At 72.1% G+C, this 498-nt stretch overlaps 1 protein-coding gene across 2 annotated transcripts in view; it reads left to right on the top strand.

The window, feature by feature from the left end:
- Positions 1 to 7: 7 nt before the first annotated feature.
- The window catches only part of PLPPR5 (phospholipid phosphatase related 5), a 132,242-nt gene continuing 131,751 nt past the window's right edge, over positions 8 to 498 (top strand). For both annotated transcript variants that reach the window (XM_021714910.1, XM_008062858.2), the window contains exon 1: positions 8 to 237. In XM_021714910.1, coding sequence (XP_021570585.1) covers positions 34 to 237 — 204 coding nt within the window. In that variant the 5' untranslated portion in view covers positions 8 to 33. The remainder of the gene's footprint in view (positions 238 to 498) is intronic.

Below are 498 nucleotides of genomic sequence, written 5' to 3'. Positions count from 1 at the left end.
CGCAAGCCCCTGCGCCCGGCGCTCACCAGCAGCATGCTCTACTTCCAGATGGTGATCATGGCAGGGACGGTGATGCTGGCCTACTACTTCGAGTACACGGACACGTTCGCCGTGAACGTGCAGGGCTTCTTCTGCCACGACAGCGCCTACCGCAAGCCCTACCCGGGCCCGGAGGACAGCAGCGCCGTGCCGCCCGCGCTCCTGTACTCGCTGGCCGCCGGGGTCCCCGCGCTCGTGGTAAGCCCGGGCCGCCGCGGTGCTTCCGCTCGCCCTGGCCGCGGTGGGCGCCCTTGGGGGGGAGGGTGCACGGGGCGGGGGGAGGGTTCGGCGGCCTTTGCCCTCGGCTCCTACGGTGACGGCGCCCCTTCCCCAGAGGACGTTCTGAGGCGCGGGTGGAGGGGCACCGGGAAGATCCCGGCCCTCCCCACTCGCCATCCCCTCGCCCCTACGGTGGCTGCATCGGTGGGCGATCGGGAGCGGAGAGGGAAGGGGACTGCG

Source organism: Carlito syrichta, unplaced genomic scaffold (genome assembly GCF_000164805.1).
Source record: "Carlito syrichta isolate Samal-C Ts95f unplaced genomic scaffold, Tarsius_syrichta-2.0.1 Scaffold305869, whole genome shotgun sequence".
NCBI lineage: Eukaryota > Metazoa > Chordata > Mammalia > Primates > Tarsiidae > Carlito > Carlito syrichta.
This window is presented reverse-complemented; position numbering and strand designations above follow the sequence as displayed.